The 22,404-nt window shown below is 37.5% G+C and overlaps 1 protein-coding gene across 3 annotated transcripts in view; it reads right to left on the bottom strand.

Moving 5' to 3' along the window:
• Positions 1–221: 221 nt before the first annotated feature.
• The window catches only part of LOC114650489 (SAM domain-containing protein SAMSN-1-like), an 85,611-nt gene continuing 63,428 nt past the window's right edge, over positions 222–22,404 (bottom strand). For all 3 annotated transcript variants that reach the window (XM_051927080.1, XM_051927079.1, XM_051927081.1), the window contains 4 exons: positions 21,665–21,816; positions 20,565–20,771; positions 8,591–8,741; positions 222–2,117 (listed from right to left, as the gene is read on the bottom strand). In XM_051927080.1, coding sequence (XP_051783040.1) covers positions 1,936–2,117; positions 8,591–8,741; positions 20,565–20,771; positions 21,665–21,816 — 692 coding nt within the window. In that variant the 3' untranslated portion in view covers positions 222–1,935. The remainder of the gene's footprint in view (positions 2,118–8,590; positions 8,742–20,564; positions 20,772–21,664; positions 21,817–22,404) is intronic.

The following is a 22,404-nucleotide window of genomic DNA, read 5'->3' as shown; positions in this document are numbered from 1 at the left end:
CTTTTGTGTTTGCATCATCCTTTGAGTTTCTCAGTCTCTCATTTCTTGGTCTTTCCTTCCATTGCTCACAATAATCATCAGGCAAATCCAACTTGCTTCATACGTTCATGCCAAGGCCTTTTATAGGGCACTCCATTACAAAGTGCTTTATATATTCTACAGTAGCCATAGTGATCTAGATGAATACTGATCCTCATCCATCCCCATTCACCTACTATAAATATAATTTTTACACTTTATTAAAAATACGGTTACAGATATTATATACTGTATATCTAAAAATTGTACATAACACAACCACTATATACATTAAATGATCATGAAGAGATGTTTACACACAAAAAGGCCCATAATATGTCTTTAACACATTAACAGAAAAATATCTATGAAACTTATATATAACATATATTGATATATATAAAACAGACAAACTCTACTCAAGAAATAACATTAATAAATAAAGACAAATAAGAATGACAAAAAAAAAAATCAAAATTCCACCGTATTTAACAGGAAGTCAGAGTTTAGGAATACTATAATATATAGACTTCAAATACATTACACCATAACCAAATGCCACTTGCCAGAAATCAACATACCATGTGCACCGTGAGCTGATTTTACTGGAAACAACATGACACAGGCAGAAAGTGTGTGATGAAAATAATAAGGCTGATAAATATGAACTGTCTAAAGTTGTTCATGCATTGACACTTGTGTTCCTAGGTGAGCACATGACATGAAGAAAAGGCTATGTAAATGATACTAATTAATACAACAATAAATATGAAGGAAGCAGAAAGGACACATAAATGAAGGCTAAGTCACACACTTGCAAAACAATGGTTATACATTAATGATGAAGAAAATTGCAAATTAGAAATAGTATTAGAGGGCAAACATTTTGATTTAGAATTTACATCTATTATTTGCAACTATGTTTTTTACACTGTACATCTGGCTCTCCAACTGTTTAGTATGGTTCAGATTTGCAGGTACTGCTCTAAAATACATATCTGGCACAACAGAACAAATATGATATTACAGTACATTCAGCCTCAAAGGATTTCCACTCCTTTCTTTGTCTGCTAGTTCTCTTTCTGAGCCATCTAGTGCCATTCATTTGCTGAACTTGATTATTTCATAACAGTGGGTAGAAAGTAGCATCTGGTTACGGTAAACAGCAGCTCTGGACAGGAGGCCTGTCCATCACTGGGCACACACATAAACATACATGCATGCTCACTGACACAAGGCCAATTTGGAGATAACAGGCACTCTAAACCGTACGTATTTGGGATGACAGAGGAATTCGAAGTACCTGTGGAAAATCTCTTTGGACATTAGTCTTCTATGAAAATCACAGCAAAATTATAAAAGTTTCCAAGATGGACTTAAAATTCTTTCATTATATTAGCATAGATTTTACTGCTAGGATTTCTGTATTTTTTAAACCTTAAATAAATTAATACTTTTAGTAAAATAGTTACAAATAGTTTCTGCTCCAAACTATGCCTCGAAGCCATACAAAGATTCTCTAATCAGGATCAAGCCACATGCGTTGAGGGAAACATGTCTAAAATTTATAGAGTGAGATGGAAATCCAATCAGTTCTGTCGAAAAAGAATTCCTAAAAAGTTACACTTACAAAAGATACCTTACTTCTTAACTCTCCACAAATTTCACCCTGATACACCTTCAGTTTGCATTTTAAAACAAACTACTAAACTTAGGTATTTTTAATATGGATGGTTTTAAAAGGGAACAGAGATGTCAAAATCTCCAACTGAAAGATAAAGGAGGTTTGTTAAAGAATTATTTTACAAATCCATCCATGCAAATCTGAATCTAGTCCCTTCATTTGCAAATTCTGCTAAAATAAATACTCATGTCACTTTCTATCCATATTGCTCTTAAAATATAGTAAGTCTTCTTTTAATACTCTGCTGTTATCTGTGGTAGGTTGTCAGCTTCTGTGTCTTCTTTGCCTGTGTCTGAGCATTCTGTAGTAACATAACAGCCTGAATCCCTTGGACATTCGTTTGTGTGCAATTGGTCTCCTTTAAAAGTTTCTGAGGTTGTCTGAGGACTTAGATGGTGTCCACTCTCAAGGTCATCTATAAAACATAAAAAATAAACGCATTTCAGCAAGCCACATGTAACACTTGCATAGAAGAGTGGAGTGTTAACTATTTGGTTCTTAAAAATGACAAAATAATGTACAGAATAATGAGTAGAGCAGCTTAGTATTTCCCAGTTCTTCATTCGTCCAGATCTGAGCTGATAGTATTTAGAAGTTAATCTGCAAGAAATAGCTGCTAGTCTATCACAGGTGTACTCGAAAACAACAGTCATGTCAAGGGAAATTTATTTATATAGCACTTTTCACTCAGCCGTACCAGCACAGGCTCTGACCCCTCAGGACTGTATACTGTGTATTGATGAGCTTTCAAGGCTTAATTTCCATGACTCAAAGCAAATGGTCAGCCAGCATCAGCATGACCATGTCTGCTAGTATGCATTTTTTGCATTGCAGACTCAATTCTGCAGTAAGAAAGCATCACAATTCCTTCATTACAGATGCATTTTATTCTGTATTTTCATGTTACAGTATCTTTTATTAGTTCAAACATGACTCAAACAGGTTCAGACATCAGTAGCTTCAGGTTTTGATTTCAACCAACCTTTTATACAAAAATGATTTTTGAATAAAAATTTGCTTTATTAAGCATAAGGGAATATGTGTACATTTTCTAAAGTCTTTTTGGGGGAGGTAAGCCTTTGGTGAAGAGATTAATATCAAATGGATGATTCCATTTTCTTTCATTACTCGTTTTCAACATTTCCTAAAGCTTTGTACCTGTTGATAACCTCTTGCTGTGAGAAGAAAATTTTAGTTTACTAAAAATAAACTAATAGATGTTAGGTTTCCTGTTTATGACATTTCAGATGGAGAGGGCAGATAAAATCCTCTTCTCTTTCTAAAGAATGTATGTAGCCTGCCTCGTGAGAAAAAAAAAAATTGTGCACTTTATAGATCTTTTAAATGTTCCTGCACTAAAGAGGTCTGATTTTCTGGACCTACTTTTTCCACTACAAGGTCACAGGAAGTTACAGCCTAGAATCTTGTTTGCATGGAATTCTGGTCATCATAGCCTGAGCACAGCTACAGGCTGGTTTTGAGCAGCCAATAAATCTAATTTACTTGACTTTGGGATGATGGAATAAAATAAACAGCCAAATGAACATTTGGAGGGGGGTTGTACTGTAAATGTTCCACACAGATGGCATTAAGGCTGGAAATCAGACACAATTTCTGGAAAATGCAAATTAAAGGCTATATCACATTACAAAACTTTTCCAGTGTCTTTCAGTCATAGCCTTCATTTGTTTAATCTTAGGAAGCCGGAGGCAGTCAGTCAACAAAGTGCTTCTGTAAAGCCAGTTGCATAATGTGACATGCGCAGCGACTCACTCCAACTAGTTTGCAATTTTCCTTGATAAAATCAAACCTTTGATTTTTGTCTTGGGGCCAGGCTCTGTGTCTATGACAGCTGACAACCAATGAATGCTCATCTGGTAGTGAAATTCATGTAATGCAGTGGCGAATAATAAGGAACAAGGGAGCTTTGGATCTCACAAGCAGAAGAGAAGCTTGTCTCTCTGATGTCTTGTGTTTTACACACCTGATAGAATGGAAAAAGGAAAAACGACTGAGACTGCGACTGAACTCATTGTACCTGTTAACCCTTCATACAGCACTGGCTCCATCAGGTAGCGAGGGTCATCTTAACATATGGGCACAATAGGCTTTGGCTGGGGGCCCTAGGAGCATAAGCGCCCACAATGTTTCTGATGCCTATGTATGTTTCTGTTTTGCTATTAAAGTATGGGCACCAGAGCACTACTTTGCCCAGGAGCCTATGATGCTGTTAAGATGGTGCTGCTTGAGGTAGCACGCTATTAGCTGTCAGAAAAAGGGGGAAAGCACGGTTGTACTGGAAGGTCATCATTCAGTCAGTAAATGTGACATGGCCAGTGATTTTTACTCAGTTAAACTGACATGGTCCGGTGATGAGATCAGAAACTGCAGTCTGAATATATGACATACCCCATGACCAGGTGACATCAGCTTTTAAGGAGCTCAACACACTGTACCACAGTGCTGCCTCCAGTTTCTATATGAAGTTTTACTTTTAAACAGAAATGTTCAGTTTACAAATGTAAAAATTCTCTAAATGAAAAAAATTTTCAAGAATAGTTTAGGAAAGCGGAAAATAAAATATAACATTCACATAAGTTTCATTTATAACGAATAGCAGTTTTCTTTCAAGAGTGGAATATTGACCTTTAATATCTTACTTATGCGAATGGCATGGTATTTCATTTTTCTTACATAGGTACATTTGCAAAATATAGTATTTTTCAAAAATAAGTCTTTATATATGGAATGAGAATCTAGGAATGGCTCCGGGAGACTTCCTTGAACTGGTTGTGGCCCTCTGATCCCTGGATTGTGTGGATACCAAAAATGGATGGGAGGATTTCATCCCAAAGAAGCTTTGTTGGAAATCCTGGTTATATTTAGATTATCATACAGCATAGCTTCTATAAATCCTGTGACATTTTGACATATGGAATAAAAATGTGAAAGAGTAAAAATCAGACTAAGCCAGTATTCTCATTATGCACTGCAGAAGATAATCGAGCAAATGCATTTTTTTCAATTCACTCTCTGACAGAAATTATTTGGAAAGCAAGTATGAGTAATTCTGGAGTGACTATGTGTAATGTGTATGTGTGTATGTGTATGTTCTGTAGTCGACTAGTGCCTGGCCCTAAGTTGGTTAAAGATGCCTACTGCATGATATATTCATGATAAAGGTGGACTTGCAGGACAGCCACATAGAAGCTCACATTGTCTTTTTTTTGTTTGACAATTTGTGTTTAGTGAGCATTAAAACAGCAAACAGAGCCATGTGAGCAGGAAATTAGTTGACTCCCCTAATAGTAAACAGTATAGCAGGGAGCTGTTGGATATACAGGACTACTGTATGTTCTGAAGTGTGCTAAGCAGTGAGGCTCCAATGAGCCAGGATTAATAAGACTAGGGAAATGAAAATGTTTAGATAAAACCAATGAGATTCAAAGAATTTGTAGGACCACTGAAAGAGAGAAAGAAGTGTAAAAGATTCATGAAATATCACATTCTGAAACCTGTTTAATACAATTTAGGATTGTGGCGGGCCAATGCTGCTCCCAGTAGCATAAGGCAGAAAATATAGGAATCAGTGCTGGACACTGAACCATTACTGGGTTCACTCTTGTGCACACTCACATGGGACCAATTAAGAATGGGGAGTGTGGGGGGAGTATTTGGAGACAAATTCACACAAACACAGGGAGAACATGCAAACTCTACACAGATGGCCACCAGGTGTGGGATTCAAACCCAGGACACTTGATCTGGCAGCATTAACCAGTGCATCACCTTGGCAGGAAAGCAGTAAAATGAAAAGGGAAACCAGACAGAAGTTAAATATTGAAAGAAACAAATACATGAAAGAAAAAACTTGAAAGAAGTCTAAAACTATTTCAGGTTAGTTGGCAGTCAGCTTAACCAATTTATATGCCACATCCTACCGATACTGGTTAACTTCAAAATTAATTTTGCCTTACACTCACAAGTTTGGTCATTCTAAAAGTTTGTTTGGCACTATAATATTTATTAAACCTATTAAATGTTGCAGAATGTTTATAAATGAAATAGCTATTTTTGCGCATCACTCTGGACTTTCTCATACACCTTAATAATTGTTTTAATAATTGTTTGCATTTATATAGCGCTTTTCTCACTACTCAAAGCGCTCAGCAATTGCAGGTTAAGGACCTTGCTGAAGGGCCCAACAGAGCAGAATCCCTTTTGGCATTTACGGGATTTGAACCAGCAATCTTCCGATTGCCAGTGCAGATCCCTAACCTCAGAGCCACCACTCCGCCCTTCTAGTCCACATGACAATAGAATGAGACAAACTGCACTGTAAGGTCATATTCAATGACAATCACACTTGCAGAAATTTAAAATTGTTATTTAACCTGTGGGCAGCAATGTATGACTATGGTTAGTGCTACTTCAAAACAGACATGGAGTGCTGGCTTCAAATCCTACATACAATTTCATCAGTAGCTCTGAAATATGGAGGATTTGTATTATTTTTTTGATCCTGACCCAGCTGCTGTCTGTGCAGAGTTGTTACATTCTCCTGTGTGGGTTTTTCCTCCATGTACTCTGCTTTAACTTCCACATTCCCAAAGTTATATATGTTAGTTTAACTGGCAGCACTAAAATGACCCCATGTATCAGTGTATTTGTTAATGTGCAATGCCATGTACTGGAGTCCCATCCAGTACTGACACCTGCTCTACTCCTGATGCTGTCAGAATAAGCTATGGCCTATCATGATTAAGATTAAATGTTGTTCCTATTATATTATACATGTTGTTTATCTTGAGAGGATGGGATGAAATTGTATGTAAAAGAAACCAGTTCAAACACAGTAAGAATGTGCAAACAGTGCACAGATGCCTGGATTAAAACATGTACACTATAGGTCAAAAGTTTTAGAACATCTCATTTGTACTTCAAATGTAATCACATGAAATGCAATGAATGGCCTAAAATGGTGAAAAGGTACACAGTAAGATGCCAGAGGTTTCAATTTAAAGTTTAAGTTAGCAAAAATTGAGAAAAAGGAAATATAAGAATATTAACAAATGGCCTTCTTCAGGGAACAACTAATAGGTTACAACTTTCAGATGTTCTGCAGCAATTAAAGTAAATTAAGCCTTGTAAGTTGAAGCAAACAATTTGCACAAGTGTCCTAAATTCTGTTGATTACTTCTAAACCCTCTGTCTATCTCGAAGCAGAGTTACTACACCCTCTGAAGTACTTCTTGGATGATATTCCAGTGATAATGACAAGAAAATGTCAATTAGCAAATTAAATATGACAGAGCATTATTACCCTTAGAAGTGTACGCCTTTCATTTAGGGAAAAAGCACAAAAAAAAATCAAAGTGTCAGTGAGTACAATGTCTTTCACAATCAAAGGTAATTGGAAACTGGAAGAAACTCTGATAGGAAGAGCTCTGGCAGACCCAAAGTCACAACTCAATCAGAAGACAAGTTTCTGAGGGTAACCAGCTTATGTGATAGGTGCGTCACAGCACATGACTTTCAGTCACAGACCTTATTTATATAATCTTAGATAGCTGGGGGCAGTCGTGGTATGTTGATATGACCAGCAGTCATTTAATTTGACAAACCCAGCTACTCATTTCATCCAGTCTGCATTTTGTCCTGGAAAAATTTGTGTTAAGTCACAGGAGTGAGCTCTATGTGTGCGAGAGGTGAGAATCAATGAGCGCCCACCATGATGTACAACATATATAATGCAGTTAATAGGAATAAGGAACATGGGTATTTTTGACTTTGAAGACAGAAGAGGGACTTATCTCTCTGATGTCTTGTATTTTACATATCATGACAGAATGGAAAAAAGCAAAAAAGGGCCAAGATTGCAGATAAACTTGTCACACCTCTAAACCCTTTGCACAACCAGTGGTTTAGGTAGCATATTATTGAATGTCAGGAAAAGGGTTGATTTTCTGATAAAACTGGTTGTATAATCAGACACTCTCAGGTGACAAGATTGTCACATCAATTTTGACATCACCTGTGATGAGAAGTTGTTTATTGTGACATTGGAATTAGACAATTCAATCTAAAGGGGCTCATTATCAACATTTGGTGTTAACTCCTGCTTGTGTATTTGACTATTTACCTCAAAAACAAAAATGGGAATCCTGAAAGGCATTCCGTTTTTGTAGATTTCATTACAGTTAAACAGTTGATTACTCATTAATATTCTTATATCCATCCATTTGCTGAAATTACATTTTGGAACACAGGAGCCAGAGCCTATTTTGGCAACCTTGGGTGTAAGACAGGAAAGAATATTAAGCACACAAAATTGATACTTTCCATGCCAGCTTTGCAAATGTTGCACAATCATAATGTGAGTGAGTGTGTTTATGCCCTGTGATAGGCAGGTGTCCTCTTTAGGGCTGCTGGGATACGTGATGGTCTGTTGCCACCCTGCATTGAATTATGGTGATTTGAGAATGTATGTGCTTTATGCATATTTATGTGAGTGATTATGTATCTATGTTTATTGTGCACAGCATCCATCACTTTATTAATTCACCTATAGTCGCAAAGTACAACTTCTACAATGGAAAAGTGGTACCTTTGAAGTGGTGTCATTTTACTGAAACTAACTTAAAAAGAAATAACTTCATCAATCATGTTTTCAGTATGACACTTTAATAGGAAGTGGCTTTCAAAAGGATATAAAAATAAACTTTCTAACAGACAGATAGCAGGAAGGTTGGGTAACATGCTCAGAGTGCATCTAAACATTAAACTGAGTTCTTTACTTCATCTTTAAAATCATCAACAAAATCACTATAAGCCTTAGCACTGCATCCTACATCAGACATTAACTGTTTTACTCATACTTTTACTTACTTTCAATATCCCCTAGAACTTCAATTGCAGCTAGAAGTCTGGCTCGATGATCTGGATCCAAAATATTCAGTTCTATCAAATGATTCTCCCTTAAATCTTTTAAATCTTCTAGTGTCTGATAGCCATTCAGCAGGAGAGATGATTCATATTCCTGTGGAGATTAAAAATCGATTACAATTTGGGAAGTGATTTTTTTAAATTTCATTGTTTTACAGTGAATATAATTTATTATTAACTCAGTAAGTTAAAACAACACCAAATCTTGTGTGTCTTAACCTTGTGAGGGATCTTGCAATTTGCTACTTGCTGCAAAATAGCATTTGATGTTTTTATTTAAAATGTTAACTTTAGTAGACTTTCTACCTAATGCTAATTAAACATGTAAACAGGATATTTTTCAGATGTGTATTTGCAGTTACTGTATACTGTAGTTAATCAGGAATACCTTAGTATTTAGTACAAAAGGAATACAGTACAGAGTACTATCAATTGGGAATCAATTATTTTAGTTTAACTTTGAAGAATCAGATCTTAAGACATTTGCGTCATTGATAGCAGGACAGTTTATATATATATATATATATATATATATATATATATATATATATATATATATATATATATACTGTATATATTATGGACCACTGAAGCGCATACAGCCGCCCTAACCCAACACAGACAGACACAGAGCCACATGTTCAACACAGCACACACTTATTTTCAGCAGGGGAAATGCTTCTTCCTCGCTCCCTAAAGTACAGCAGCTTAAAGTATAGTCAACACTGTTCTTTTCTTTCCTTTTCTCGCCTCCACTCCTCCTCCAGCAAGCTTTGTCCTTTTTCACCCAACTCTGGCTCTCTGAATGGAGTGAGGCTGCTTCTTTTAAGATGGTCCTGGTGGGATCTTGGGTTGCAAACCTTGGGCCTCAGAACAAATGTAAACGAACTGCTGCATTTGAAGATATCGAAAAAACAGTTTTTATGTGGTTTAGTGATGCTCGTTCAAGCAACATTCCTATTAGTGGGACACTTATACAAGAAAAAGGAAAGTCACTATCTATCTCCTTGGGCCACGAAGATTTCACTGACAGCTGGGGTTGGCTAATTTGCTTTTGGGATCGTTTTGGAATATAAAATTGGAAATTACAGCCAAAGAAATCTGTGGAGAAGAATCTGCAGTTCCATTTGAAAAAGCAAATGAATGGCATGCAGGTAAAATCAGGAAAATCATATCTGCTTATGATGAGACTGGAATCTTCTACCATATGCTACAACATCGCACTTTAGCACTCAAAGGTTATCCATGCCAAGGACGAAAAAAATCTAAACAAAGGTTGACAGCTCTACTTTACCGCAATTCAGCTGGTAGCCACAAAGTTATTACTCTCATCAACGACAAGTTGACCAATCCTTGATGTTTGAAGAGCATTACATTCCTTCCCTGTGAGTATAAAGCAAACCAGCGAGCTTGGATGACTCAAGACATTTTGGGAAACTGGCTGCGACAACTTGACAAAGATATGAAGAAGAAGTAAAGGAAGATTCTGCTTCCAATTGATAACTGTGGTGCCCACAGCATATTTCCACATTTAGATAATGTTCGCATTGAGTTCTTCCCACCCAATTGCACGTCAGTACTTCAGCCATCGGATTTGGGCATCTTTCACACCCTAAAAGTGAATTATTGAAAGGAAATGCTGAGAAAAATTCTCATCAGCATAACTTGTAGACAGGAAGAGATGAAAATTAATGTGAAAGAAGCTATGTGAATGATTGCAAACACCTGGATGAAAGTTAAAGAAAGCACTATAGTGACAAATACAGAATCTCATTACTACGAAATTTTCATTACAATGAAATATTGTTTAGATCCCTGGCACTTTGTTGAATTTGACCTGTACATCACAAGAATGACGAAAAGACATTATAAAGGTTTGGGGCAGCCACCCATATAATATATCCTGACTGCAAAAAGGTATTTTTTAAGAGATGTTTACAAGACAAAGTCCAAAACAGAACTGATTAAATGAAGTCAAGATATACGTACAGTATATATATGCTGTCAAATGAACAAACCACATGCCGTGGCACAACGTTAGAGGCTTTGCCTCTGGTGCTGACATTCGAGGTTCGATTCCCCCAGAGGGGGTGCAGTGAGTGTGTATGCCTGATGAGCTCAGAATTAGGGCGAAACACGTGTCACATACTCTTTGCATTATTTGACAGTAAAACTATTTCAACCATATATATATATATATATATATATATATATATATATATATATATATATATATATATATATACAGTGGAACCTCTAGATACGAGTTTAATTCGTTCCAGCACTGAGCTTGTATAGCGAATTTCTCGTATCTAGAACAAACTTCCCCATTGAAAATAATGGAAATCCAGTTAATCCGTTCTGCACCCCAAATATATTAACATAAAAATCAATTTTCCTAACAAATAACACTGATAAATTATATATACTGTAGTCTACCTTTAATAAATAACACTGGTAAATAATATAACTGATTATTAAAAGAATCAAAACAGGTGTCCAAAGTGCAGTAGAGCATTCAATAAATCTTTAAATAAATAATCCTTAAAACAGTTGTGAAGTGGAGGTTTAAAATACACAAGAATAACAATCCTTTAACACGAGGTTAAAACGTCAAAAGGATGCCGTCTTTAAAAAACAGATGACAATCCCCGGTGCTTCTTCTCTGTTAGCGTCTCACCTGCGGGCTCTGCAACAGGCGAGACACTCTTAATGCAGCTGACCTTCTCTACACCGTCCTGCTTCAGCTGTTTGGCTCGCCTGTTCAGCTCACTGTTCAGCTACACGCGAGCCTGCACTCACTCGCCCGCCTGCCTGCCTGCGCGCGCGCACTCTCTCTCTCTCTCTCTCTCTCTCTCTCTCTATCTCTCTCTCTCTCCTCTCTTTTCTTTTACTTTTTCTCCCCCTTAACCGGCTCGCGCTTCTCTATATATGCGGGGAGGACATGGCAGCTGCAGCCCATCAGCCACAGGAACAATCATGGATGTGGGCAGTTTCCCACCTGTGCACTTAAGTGAGAAACGCAGACACCGCAGATCGCGGCTCGCAACTGCTACCACGCCCCCTTGCTAAGCCGCGAGCTATACCCACAGCCTGGCTCGTGGCTCGTTACGCGAGCCAATGCTCGTATTTAGATCTGAATTTTTCGCTCATACTTTCCTCGTATTTTGAATTTCTCGTATACAGAGGTGATCGTATCTTGAGGTTCCACTGTATATATATATATATATATATATATATATATATATATATATATATATATATATATATATATACTGTACTTCGGTTTGAAAATATACAAATGAAAATATACAGATAGACCAGTTTGAATGAATATATAAATACCAATATGTATGCGTGTGCATTTCTGAATGCTTATGTGTAAAAAGAATAAAACTAGCCATTAAACTAGAAGTTAATAAAATTGTCTCATGCGCTGGTGCAGTGGGCCCTGGGTTCCTCCTGGTGCAGGACAATGCCTAGCCTCACGTGGCCAGGGTGTGTAGGCAGTTCCTGGATGATGAAAGCGTTGATGCCATTAACTGTTCCCTTGACCTGAATCCAATTAAGAACCTCTGGGACATTATGTATCGTTGCATCCAATGCTGCCAAGTAGTGCCACAGACTGTCCAGGCTCACTAATGCCCTGATCCAGGTCTGGGAGGAGATCCCCCAGGTCACCATCCACCGTCTCATCAGAAGCATGCCCAGATGTTGTCAGGAATGCATACAGTCAACATGGGGGCCATACACACTACTTTATCACATTATGAGTTACCATGATGAAATTCATACAAGTTGGATCAGCCTGTGATTTCAATTTTTTACTTTGATTTTTAGTGTGATGTTGAATCCAGCCCTCAATGGATTGGTCATTTTTGGTTTCCTTTGACTGTTGTTACATCATTTTGTTTTCAACAAATTACACAGTATCACTCAGTAAAAATTTCCACTTGAATAGTTCATTCATTGAGATCTGATGTGTGATTTAAGTGTTCCTTTAATATTTTTCAGCAGTGTATTTTCGAACCAAGCTTTTTTTCTTGAACGGCCAGCTCATATTTTATATAAAACATGTAACTTGCATGCAAGGTCTATTTAATCCATTGATTTTCTTTTATGAAGTCACTTTTCCATTCAATAAAAGAATCACAGCCTACTCTAGTAAAAACATACATAATTCTGGAACTAAGTATGGATGGGTTGTTAGCACACTGTGCTAATTTACAATTGTCAAATGTATCTTTGATATATAGAAAGAAACTGGAGCAGTCTAACAAAGCTCATATATACATGGACATACCATTCATATTTCATATGGACAATAATTATTCTACATCACAAAGACAATGCAATTCTTTTTTCACACTTGACCTAAGTAAAGCAAACCTATAATACCTAACTAAACTGAGGGCTGTGGGGCCAAAGAAGTGGCCCAAAAGAAGATAAGTCAAAAGAAGATGAACACTGGTGTGACATGAGGTAAATTTGTAACAGGAAGTGGCATTTATTCTTCAGGCAGATGATATAAACTCTGAGCTTTAGCTTCTGGAGTTACTTTACTGGTGAAAAAATCAGCAGCCACTGTATTTATAACGTGCAACAGAAATTCATACCTTTTGTACAAAAAATGACTTGTATGGAGACAAGAAATACATAGGAGAAAATATCAAATCTAATGCAGCAAATATTGCAAAGAAATCAAAACAATACAATCAGAAGATAGTCGTTGTTACACTGACAGCAGGCTCATCTACAGCATCTGTTTAACACCCAATAGATTTACATTTACTATACTATTGAGAACACTGGTGAAAGGAGGTCTATGTTCAGCATACACTGGCTTTCCATTAGGTTTCTAAGGATATCTTGAGTACCAATGACATGAGACAGTGACACTTTCTCATTAAACACCTGTTCATTGAGGTAGGTTAGCTCAGCTCTAGAGACCTAGAAAGTGTATGTATGGCAATATTGGTGAAGTTGGATACCCTGTTGAATATATCTAAGAAATCAAAGATGACAGTACATTCCTTGTGATTGCTGTGCATTCCTCTGTTTGAAGTAGTTCCTTAAGGTAATCAATGGCTGAGACTGTTCAAAACAAATCCAACTGTCTTTTTAGCACTGCTCCAGATTAGGGTTTTTGTTATTTGTAAAAATGTTTCAGATTCTACACATTGATTAATATCTCCTATAATGGGTTAAAAGAGCAGTATAACAAATATTGATGTCAATTTATTAATGCAATATTCCAGACCCAGAATATTTAACTTTGTGCATGTTCTCAATTTGGTGGGACATGAAAGATAGTATTATAAGAGTATAAGGTCTTTGGCAGATGTAGGACATATTTCAAGGTTTACCTGACTTATGGTTTTGGATTATGTCTCACCAGCTCAACTGCAGTACAGTGTTTCTTGATGAGCTAGTTCTCCTCAGTAACAACAATGAAAAGTTGGTCATTACAATCTGAGAAGAGAAGGACTGTTTGCTTATTTTGTGAAAGGTTGCTAAAACTTAAATCCTAACACTTAATTTATCATGAGCATCCAATCATGTATTCATTTTCTGACCCTGCTTTTTTAAAGATTACAGGAAAAGTTTAAAGTTAAATAAATATAAAAATGAAATTGAGAGGGCGGCACGGTGGCGCAGTGGTAGCACTGCTGCCTCGCAGTTAGGAGGCCCGGGTTCGCTTCCCGGGTCCTCCCTGCATGGAGTTTGCATGTTCTCCCCGTGTCCGTGTCGGTTTCCTCCGGGCGCTCCAGTTTCCTCCCACAGTCCAAAAACATGCAGGTTAGGTGGATTGGCGATTCTAAATTGGCCCTAGTGTGTGCTTGGTGTGTGGGTGTGTTTGTGTGTGTCCTGTGGTGGGTTGGCACCCTGCCCAGGATTGGTTCCTGCCTTGTGCCCTGTGTTGGCTGGGATTGGCTCCGGCAGACCCCCGTGACCCTGTGTTCGGATTCAGTGGGTTGGAAAATGGATGGATGGATGGATGAAATTGAGACACCCAAATGTTTTTTGCATGATTTGTCCTAAAAGCTTTTCATATCAAGTCCCTTTACTGAATATATTTATTATCATTTTATTATATTATCATCTTATTGTATACGCTTACTTATACTTTACTAGGGGGTTTGCTCCCTGCTCACTTTGCTCGCCAACCCCTCTGGTCTGCGCTACACAGCAGCTACTTCGTATCTCTGCCGCTCGCGTTGTGAAGAGGGGGGCTGAACACACCCCAAGGAGATGCGGACGCTCCTCCGAAACCCCCTCTTAAACAGTGATACAATGGGAAACAAATACAGTTTTTTTTTACCTTCTCTTTGTTCGATCAGCTGCTGGCTTGCTGCTGCTGCCATGCTGCATGGTCTGAATCTCGTGCGGCTCTTTGAACATTTAAAAGCCTGTACAGCAGCTGTCCTACTCTTTGTCTTTTATTTCCGGCCCCTGGTGTGGTTAAATCTCTTGGTTCAAAGTCTCGTCTCGTGGGACGCGAGTTCTTGATATTTTTTAGTTTAGAATTTAAAAACAGAATAAGAATCTGAAAATCTAACACCATCACATTAAAGTTCGATAAATTCTGAAAAGAATGAATACCAAACATATATACAGTATGTCTGCGGTGGGTTGGCACCCTGCCCGGGATTGGTTCCTGCCTTGTGCCCTGTGTCGGCTGGGATTGGCTCCAGCAGACCCCCATGACACTGTGTTCGGATTCAGCGGGTTGGAAAATGGATGGATGGATGGATATACAGTATGTAGGTTTTAAAATAAGCCCGATTTAAAGTTTGATAAAAAACGTGACACAAAAACATCACATAAAATCGTTGCACTAATAGGCTTAGGATTTTATATATAGAGAGAATAAATAATACATACTACTGAACCTGTGGATGAACAATGTTAGTGCAGAGTTTGAAGGTTTCTGCCACATTTGTGCAAGTTTTCCTTCCACGTAACCCAAGAAATACATGTAACAGTAAGTTAACCAATGGTTCAAAATTGGCCTGTGTTTGTGAGTCTTGGTGGGCATAAATGGTCCTTGGGATGCACTGATGTCTTGCCCAGAGTTTGTTCCTGCTTTGTGCCCACTGATGCCATTATAGGCTCTGGTCTTCACATGTCTGGATTGTACTAATCAGGGTTGAAAATGTTATGTTTTATATTACTGACTTTGAATATTACATCCTGCATTTTTGAGTAAAAGTAGTATATGTTGTGCTTAATGATTTTAACACTTTGCATTTACTATAGAGCATGCTGTAATAAAAAACTTTTGAATTTGAATTTTTTAGGAATTTTTTTAAAGAATTTTGAAGAACTAACTGAAGATAACATTCTCATTACAGTCTGGATCAGCTGTAGGCTTGCAGATTATCTACAGTCCAACCACACAAAACATTTTTAGAGACTAATCAATCATAATAATATTTATGACACTGAATAATTTATTGATACCTTTATACTTTAGAAATTACAATGCTGTACCAATTTGCTGGCGCAAATTACACCTCTATAACCATAGTTTAAACACCCTATCTCTAGAATGATAGAAAGATGCATCCGGAGGATGTTGACAGGCTGCACATCTGTGTAACCAATAAAAGGCATACGGCGTCATGACACCTGACCAACAGACCACAGTTTCCACTTGAACAAGATGTTTTAGCTGTTGTGGAAAAGCTGCTTCTAAGCAAAAAAGTACCTACCTTTTTTTCTGTGATGTAACTGTAGGATAGCAGTTGGCGTTAAAGTGCCCACTTTACAATCATATGTAATGTTTTTCCTGTTTCTCTTGTCTCTGCACTAATTTTATTTTACATCGTTGATGAAAGAATTAAGACACAAAGCAATGTACAATAAATCCAAAAGGTAACTAGATGTCAAAAATGAGTGAGGGGTGTTTAGGCAAGGTTAGCTCAATAGCTACACAACCAAGTGACTTAACTAATCTGTCATAAACGGTGTGTTGGAGGAAATGAGCATATGTGCCACAGTATTAAACTAAATACTAATTATTTTACTATAATTTAATCTAAGAGATATAAATATGTAAGAGCACAAGGTATAATAAAGCTTTAATAAAGTTTAATAGTTTTACATTGAACAATGTGCAAATAGTAGCCTTGAGTAATCACAGTGTAATTAAAATATTCTGTATTACATATCAGAGGGTAAGGTCGTAAATACCCCACATTTACTTGTTTACGTTTTGCCGAGGTTGTGTACACTATATGGCAAAATCTATGTGGACACCCCTGAAATTATTGGGTTCAGATGATTCAGCCGTGCCCATTGTTAACAGGTGCAAAAAAATCAATTACATAGCCATACAGTCTCCATTGACAGACATTAGCAGTGCAATGGGTCATACTGAAGAGCTCAGTGACTTTAAATGTGGCATTTTCATAGGATGCCACCTTCACCACAAGTGACTAGTTTAAATTTCAGCTTGGTTACATGTGCCAAATTGTGAAGTGAAAGCATCAAGGAACAACAGCTCAGGATCAAAGTGGTAGACCATGCAAACTCAAAGAGTAAGGCCACCGACTGCTGAAGCGCACAGCATGTAAGAATTACCTATCCTCTGTTGAATCACTAACAACAGACTTCTAAATTGCCTCTGGAAACAACATCAGCACAAAAACTGTGCATTGGTAGCATCATGAAATGGTTTCCATGGACAAGGAGCTGCACATAAGCCTAAGATCACTATGTGCAATGCCAAGAGTCAACTGGAGTGTAAAGCATGCTGCTGTTGGGCTCTAGAACAGTGGAAACATGTTCAATAGAGTGACAAATCATGCTTCGCTACTTGGTGGTCCGATGGATGGATCTGGGCTTGGCAGATCCCAGGAGAATTCCACATTTCAGACTGCACAGTGCCTTCTGTAAAGTTGGGTGGAGGTGGCCTAATGATATGGGGCTGTTTTTCAGGGTTTGGGCTAGGCACATTGATTATAATGAAGGGAACTATTAATGTTACAGCATACAAAGGCATTTTAGACAACTGTGCACTTCCAACATTGTGGCAACAGTTTGGGGAATGGACCTTTTCTGTTACATCACGACTGTGCCTCTATGCACAAAGCCACGTCAATAAGCACATGGCTAGGCAAGTTTGGTGTGGAGGCCTGCACAGAGCCAACATACGGTATATACTGTACACCATCATCACAGTTAAGATTAATCAGAGATCTTTTACCAGATGTATCTATGTTGAAAGATTTGATACTTGATGAAGCATCTGTAAATTTCTTCTCCTCATGAGGAAGTATACCTATCATAGGTTATGGCATTTATTGCAAAATCAATGCCATATATTTTAAGTCAATTTTTCCTATGAAAATTGATTTAAAAGACATGGACATTATATCTTAGATAATGTTTCACCTTATGATTTATGTTTATGAACACATCTTCTAATGTAAGATGAAAATGTGGACTTAGAGTGGTTTCTAATTATAACCTTTAATTTCATATTAAATTCTTATATTAAATTCTGTACTTAAATCCTCTAATATTTTTTATTTAAACTGAATAACGTTTAATTATATATGATTTTATAAACTGGAATTTAATATCCTGGTTAGCTATATTTTACTGTAAGGAACTGTAATAATGAGGAGAGTATGGACTATTTGATTAATTCTTGAGCTAGCTGTAAACTCAATTGACAACTATGAATGCCAAAAGTATTATAATGCTGTGTTAATGTCCAATATGGATTCTTTTGTTCTTTACAGGGCTATTTTAGATGGCTCACTGTCCTTTAAAAGGATGGCTCATAATTGCTGCATAAGATGTCATTTTGTTTGTGACATTGCAGGCTTCTCGTTTTTATTAGGCGCACCTGCTGCTTGCTATGAAGCTGTTCTTTTGCATAATGAAATGCCAGCTCATACTACAGGTGACTCATCCCTGGCTAATGCTACTTCTCAGTGCCTTCATAGTATATCAGTATGTAAGTCTAGCATTATTTAAGTAAAAGTTTTCTCAAATCAGGACATGTATTATTTTGCCTGGTGGCTACAAGCTGGGCCACCATCTTTATTCTTTTTGAAGGTTATTGCAAGATTCATACAGTCATCACAAAACACATTTATTTCTGGTTGACTGGTATTTCCGGTTTATGCTATTTTGAAATGACTGACCCACCCATAATGATGACATTACTCATTATTTTGTACTTCTCTGTTAACAAAACCATTTATTTAATGAGTTACTTACTTATCAGTAGATGTCCAGTAAAAGACTGCAGCCATACACTCCTTAAGTATAACAGTATCTAAACATTTATTGCAATTCTCAGAGAATGAGACCTTAGCTAAAACATCAATGTAAATCACATATCTAATACCTACAAAATATCTTATGAAACTAGCTTGAAAGAAAGCAGCTACTCTCATCGCAGCTGCAAGGAGCAAGAACACTGAAACATTATATGAAAGTCCTCCCAGTACGTGTGGATTATCTCTGTATATATAAAATCCAACGTCTGTCAGTCTGTCCGCATTTCACAAGAGAGCCACTTAACAGATTTAGATTGGGTTTTTTTCTATAATTTGCTTGGACATTCTGGTTGATTTTGTGACTTCTGTCATCGCGCTAAGAATTACAGTTCGCTTGCAGGAGCAGTATATTCATACTAATATAAACTGACAGAGGCTGCGGGCCGAGGGGAGGGGGAAGCGTGACGTCAGGAGTGGGGAGCCGGTATACCTCTATGTTTTGTGTGTAACTTGCCTCCACTTAGATAGCGATACCTTTTTGCTATTGATTTTTAACGTTTGTCCTGTTTCACTACTCATGCGGCCAGAGCCGCGGGGTATGGCTAGTACAGTATAATTAACACTATTAATACAGTGTTATTAACAGATCTATACTACACCAGGGGTTCCCAGCCTTTTTTGTTGGCATAACATCTATAGAAGTTGAAATGTTTCAAAGTACCACCATTTTTTAAGTCTTAAATTGTTTAATGCTGAACACATACTGCCAAAAGCCAAACGTGATGTTTATATACCGAAAAAACATCCATATATTGTATTTGGGGGAAGTTAGAAAGGTACTACATCTACTTTTTTAGTGTGTCTATGTCTTTTAATTTTTTCTCATGTACATTTATTACTTCACTATGAAATGCTGGTTGGAGCTGTGGCCAGAAGAAGAGCTGACCCGGATAGCTTTGAATTTTCCCGCTTTGACAAAGCAAGAGGGAAGGAGTGTCGTGACATGATCCAGAGGGAGGTAAGAACAGCTATCAAGGAGGAAAAGACCAGAATTAAAACAGCCAGGAGTCTGGACAAGATGGGAGTATAGGAGCAACAGTCTTCTTTGATAAATTCTACAAGCAAATTGAATCATTTTATGCTTGGTTTTAATCCATATACTTACAACATTAAGGTCTTGTTTTGTTTTAGGCAAAATATTCATTTGAAACTTATTTTCAAGTAAAATAACTTTTAAATAGGCAGCACAGTGGCGCAGTGGATAGCACTGCTGCCTCGCAGTTAGGAGGCCCGGGTTCGCTTCCCGGGTCCTCCCTGCGTGGAGTTTGCATGTTCTCCCCATGTCTGATTGGTTTCCTCCAGGTGCTCTGGTTTCCCTCCCACAGTCCAAAGACATGCAGGTTAGTTGCATTGGCGATTCTGAATGTCCCTAGTGTGTGTGAGGTGTGTGTGTGTGCACACCCTGTGTTGGGCTGGCGCCCTGGCTGGGGTTTGTTTCCTGCCTTGCGCCCTGTGTTGGCAGGGATTGGCTCCAGCAAACCCCCGTGACCCTGTGTTAGGATATAGCGGGTTGGATAAAGGATGGATGGATAACTTTTAAAAATATTTTACTGAGGCATATATAGATTGAAATGTGGTAAATACAGAGGGATATTTTCTTTAAATGTCATAAAATTTACCTGTAATTCTAAACGCTTCAGTAGTTCCTGTAGAGTTTTTGGTCTTGGCCTTTTACTTCTCCTGTGTGGTCTCAGTTTTCTGGGTTCAAAATGCTCTTCTGTGAGAACATCCACATAAATAAATTTAAAACACCCAACTTTGTTGTGAAGCATGCCAGTCCATGTTCCCATTGGAGGTTTACTGATTATTTCAATGATATCACCTTTCTGCAAATAAAGGAAGAAACGTTATCTTGAAAAACTTTAAATGGGAAATACATCAAGTGTAGTTGATGAAGAAAGTAATATAGATATATATAAATATATTTTTAATGTTCAAGGTATGGCTGTCAAACACTGAGAAATTAGTCACTTAGGCAGAACAAGACCTTGGTCCTATTCCCACTCATTCACATATCCACAAGGGTTAATTTTGGGTTCACCAGTCAATTGAATCAGCATCTCTTTGAGATATGGGAGAAAAATTGGATTACCTGAAAAAAAAACATTCAGATATTCTGGAGAATGTGAAAACTCCACACAGACATTAGAAGTCAGACTTAAACCCAGGATTAGTTAAGGAGGCAGATATAGTCATTGCGCCGTATTAGGGCTAGTGATTATATTAATTTGGTAGATGAGTTTACTTAAGGCTACCTAAAAATAACTTATGTTGCAATTTTTTTTCAAAAACATATATTTTTTTTTACCACCGAAGGTCATGTTGATGAAGGGACTTGCTCAGGGTGACAGATGAATAGGAGAAAAGAATTGAAGAAGTAGTTTCATGAATTAGGGCATAAGTTCAAGTTGGATGTCGTTGTCACATGTGCAGCATATAACATGTAACATATTGCTATTGCCTTGTGCCATGAAAATATAAACGTTACTATTCAAACTTGGACCTTAGCTGGAAACCGCTGGATTCTTTTTTTCCCAAATGGCACTTTACAAAGGAAATTGAGAGACAAAGGCAAGCATCTAAGATTCAAAACCTGAGTTACTAGGCCACATTTCTATAGAAATGTGACAGATATCTATCAGTAATGCTTTTTTTTCATTTTCAAAATATAATATTTTTCCCAAAGATCAGCCCAGTATTAGGTGGCCACCCTTCATACCTTAAGTTTGAGAGAATCTGTGTCATATGGGCTGGGAATGAAGTCAGTATGAACTTTGGCTCTTCCACAGAAAGGACCAGAATACGGAACATCTTCATCCAGTCTAAGACTGTCCCTGTTACTTGACCCATCAGAACCACTGGTAACACCACCTAGATACAAAAATATTAGATTAAATTACCGGTAAATAGACTTTATTAATCCCAAGGGGAAATTTACAATGTGAATGAACAAAAAAAAAAACTATGAAAACTGAAGTAGTAAGTAAAATAAAGTAGCAAACATTAAATACTGTATGTAGTAAATATTACTTAACAACAGTAGCTGCAGTGTATTCCTTATAGCTAATTATATTGTAAATCAGCAAAGACACCCAGAAAAAAAAGAAATCAGCCAAGCACCTGTTTTTGGATGGGTCTTGTTTTTTATTAAACCATATACTGTTCACCCTTGCATTTGTCCATTCTGACTTTTTTCTTCCTCTACTTCTTTGTACTTTTTCACATATGTCAATTATGTTATTTTGACTTTTCTTAACATGATTTGACAGATGCCGGCTGGCACCATTACCCAGCCAGGATGCCTCCAAGGTGGAAAGACAGCTGGAGAGGACTTCCACGGGATACTCTCTTCCTTGAAATGTTAGTTGGCAGCCCCCTTGTGTTGCAACGCGGTCTCGGATTCCTGCAGGGCTGTGTGGGAATTACTATTTGCCAGCACAGCCCTGTTGGGATCCATGG

This window comes from Erpetoichthys calabaricus, chromosome 4 (assembly GCF_900747795.2).
Source record: "Erpetoichthys calabaricus chromosome 4, fErpCal1.3, whole genome shotgun sequence".
In the NCBI taxonomy this organism is placed as follows: domain Eukaryota; kingdom Metazoa; phylum Chordata; class Cladistia; order Polypteriformes; family Polypteridae; genus Erpetoichthys; species Erpetoichthys calabaricus.
The sequence above is the reverse complement of the archived record's forward strand: the minus strand, read 5'-3'. Positions and strand labels throughout refer to the sequence as shown.